At 39.6% G+C, this 2916-nt stretch overlaps 1 protein-coding gene across 1 annotated transcript; it reads left to right on the forward strand.

Annotated features, from left to right (window-relative positions):
• Positions 1 to 230: 230 nt before the first annotated feature.
• LOC143544660 (FRIGIDA-like protein 2) lies at positions 231 to 2332 on the forward strand. Its single transcript, XM_077036712.1, has 3 exons — positions 231 to 939; positions 1170 to 1342; positions 1667 to 2332. The coding sequence occupies exons 1-3, from the start codon at positions 231 to 233 to the stop codon at positions 2330 to 2332; spliced, it is 1548 nt and encodes a 515-aa protein (XP_076892827.1).
• Positions 2333 to 2916: the final 584 nt, after the last annotated feature.

Consider the following 2916-nt stretch of genomic DNA (forward strand, 5'->3'; position numbering starts at 1 on the left):
AGTCTTTTCTCGGGTTTAAGTTTTCAAATCGAGTTAGTTCGATTCAGTTTACAAATTTTTCTAAGTTGGATTTCAGATTTTGGTTAGAAGTGAGAGGCTGACGGCCGTATGCACACCTTCTTAACTCCTGAAATTTAAATGACGTCACAATAAAACAAATTAAATCATAGGTCAAACGTTTTCTCATCCGAAGGTTGTCGTCACTGTCTAGGGTTTTACCAATGACGACAATGGCGGATATCTCCGCTGCAATCGACCAAATCACCACCAAGAAACAAACCCTTCTCAATTCCTTCATCAATCTCCAATCCCAAACCCCCAATTCATTCAATCTCCCATTCAATTGGTCCGATCTCGACACCCACTTCACCAATCTCCAATCCACCCTCGTTTCCAAGTTCAACCTCCTCCAAACCCACCAACCCGACCCGAGCATCACACCCGCCCGACCCGAATTGAAATCCTTCTGCAAATCCTCAGATGGGTCCGGGTTGAAAAAGTATATTAGTGGAAACCCAGATCAGGAATTGATTTTGTCGGAACTCCCGGACGCGTATCGGTTTGCACCGGATGCTGCCGGGATGGTGCTGGATGCTATTGAAGGGTTTTATAGTTTTGGGTGTAAGGGGAATGAATTGAGGTTGTGTAGGACTGGGTGTTTGGTTATGTTGGAGGGTTTGGTTCAGGTGGGCCCGGTTGTGTCGGGTGAGGTGAGGAGTAAGGCGATGGAGGTGGCGGACGAGTGGAATAAGAAGAGGGGTTCGGGTGGTGCGAAAGCGAAGGAGCAGAACGCGCTGGGGTTTTTGCTGCTTGTGGGAGCGTATGGATTGGTCGATTGGTTTAAGATTGATGATGTTATTGATAGCTTTGTTGTTGTTGCTGCGAATCGTAAGAATGCTGATCTTTGTCGACGAATTGTTCTGGATAATAACATAAAAGGTGAGGTCATGATCATAATATTTAACTGCAAAGTTGTGATGGGATCCAGTGCATTTGATTACAATCTTAAGATTGTGGTTTCAAGGTTGTGATCAACACTAATGCACCGGATTGTACATATTTTTCCCTGCCATATAAGTGTGATATTTTATTATATTTTTAATATATGGGATTTTACTGGATACTTTTGTTTGTTTGAGATTCATTTTGAATTTTTTTTTGTTGTGCAGATTTGTTTCAGAAACTTATAGACAATGATATGCATGTTCCGGCTGTGAACCTTAGCATTGATCTTCAAAAAACCAATGTGTTTTCGCCTATTGGTTTGTTAGAAGATCGGAAATTAAGATCTCTGAGGGTTATCGAGGAGGCGCGTGCGAATGTTGAGGATCTTCAAGTTCGGGTAATTTCTCATCCCTCAAATCTTAGTTAATTAAATTATTAATAGTTCATTATTAGGGTTAAAGTATCTGATTATCTTCATGTTTGTGTAATTTCGAATCCCTCAAATCTTAATTATTTCATGCTAATCTAAATTATTAATAGTTTATTATTATGGTTAAGTTGTCTTTAAATCGCGCTAGTTATAGATTATTTCAGATATCTGTTTCTTAATTGTAATGTAGCATTCGGATATATATTTCACTTTCGTTTACTTTTCAAACTTAAAACATTACTTATCGTTACTACATGTCTATTAACATTTTTAACTTTTGTTTGTATGTAGAATGATGTAATAATAAATGAAATCAACACATTGAAGTCGATAATCGAATGCATAGAAAAGAATCACCTACAGTCGGATTATCCAAAGGATAGTGTAGTTGAACTTGTGAGCAGACTCGAGAATGAGGTGGAAAACAATAAACAGACGCTTGTGAACAATCCGCCAATAAGAAAACAACCAACAAGAGCGGTTGTGTTGAAGCACCAGCTGCCTTCAAAGTCAAACACGTCAAAAATGCCAAAGAGACGAAAACTAAGCAAAGTTCAACCGACTGCTGAACCTGCTGCAGCGGCCGCTGTACAAGAAGTTAGTTGGATTAAAGATTTCCTGTCGCCGAAATCAGATTTGTCTTCCCCACTAGGGTCGGGTCCCACAGGTTCAAGTGGGGTTCGTGTTGGTGAATGCAAAAGTTCGCCACTTGGGTCGGGTCCCACTGACAACAATTTGCCACGTGGTTCTGGTCCTACTGGTTCATATGGGGTTCATGCTGGTGAAAGTCAGTGTTCACCACTTGGGTCGGGCCCTGCTGGTTCGAATGCGCCATGTGTGAGCCCGGTTGTGAGTCTTGGTGGGTCAACAAGAGTGGATATTGGTTATAACTTTTATGTTAAACAGTCGCAACCTCCTGATGATGATGATAACTCAAATGGTTGGATATCGGATTAACACCACTGTTTTATAAGGCCGAATTAGGAACGTGTGGACCATCAGTTCGGTTTGGTCGGCTAAAACCATCTGTCCTAAAACTGCCCAAAACAGATGGTTGTTTCATTTTCTTTTATTCTTTTCTTCTTTTGTATGGTGTATGAAGTTTGCAACCTGTATCATATGCTTGTAATATTTTCAATGTTTAATAGATATTTAGTCATCGGTAATCGGTATTAGATTTAGTTTTTAAAGTAATTTTGTTTATTAAAGCATGTTAGGTTGGTTTGTGATTTGTAGTTGGGTTGTTGCTGCAGCTCGGGCTTGAGCTCAAAGTTCGACAACTTAGCTTGGCTCGTAAAAAGCTCCAGCTAGCTCATGGCATGAGAGGGCAACTTGTATATTTTTGGTATTCCCAAATGGGCTTATGAGCTATATAGGTGAGCTTATGTATAAATGGGTGGCAATCTTGACGCAAACCATTTTAAATAAGTTAATTTGGGTTGTTTTGAAAATTATAGATCTTAACTAAATTGGTCATTTTAAATTCCATATTGTAATTTTCGAGTCAAAATGGGCAGCAAATTCAAAGAAATTAATCGATG

This window comes from Bidens hawaiensis, unplaced genomic scaffold (genome assembly GCF_021521415.1).
Source record: "Bidens hawaiensis isolate Kalapana, Puna unplaced genomic scaffold, B.hawaiensis_p1.1 tig00013659_1, whole genome shotgun sequence".
In the NCBI taxonomy this organism is placed as follows: Eukaryota; Viridiplantae; Streptophyta; class Magnoliopsida; order Asterales; family Asteraceae; genus Bidens; species Bidens hawaiensis.

Coding starts and splice junctions, on each gene's coding strand:
- LOC143544660 (XM_077036712.1), top strand. CDS start 231: ATGGCGGATATCTCCGCTGCAATCGACCAAATCACCACCAAGAAACAA. Junction 940..1,169: donor TCTGGATAATAACATAAAAG/GTGAGGTCATGA, acceptor TTTGTTGTGCAG/ATTTGTTTCAGAAACTTATA. Junction 1,343..1,666: donor TTGAGGATCTTCAAGTTCGG/GTAATTTCTCAT, acceptor GTTTGTATGTAG/AATGATGTAATAATAAATGA.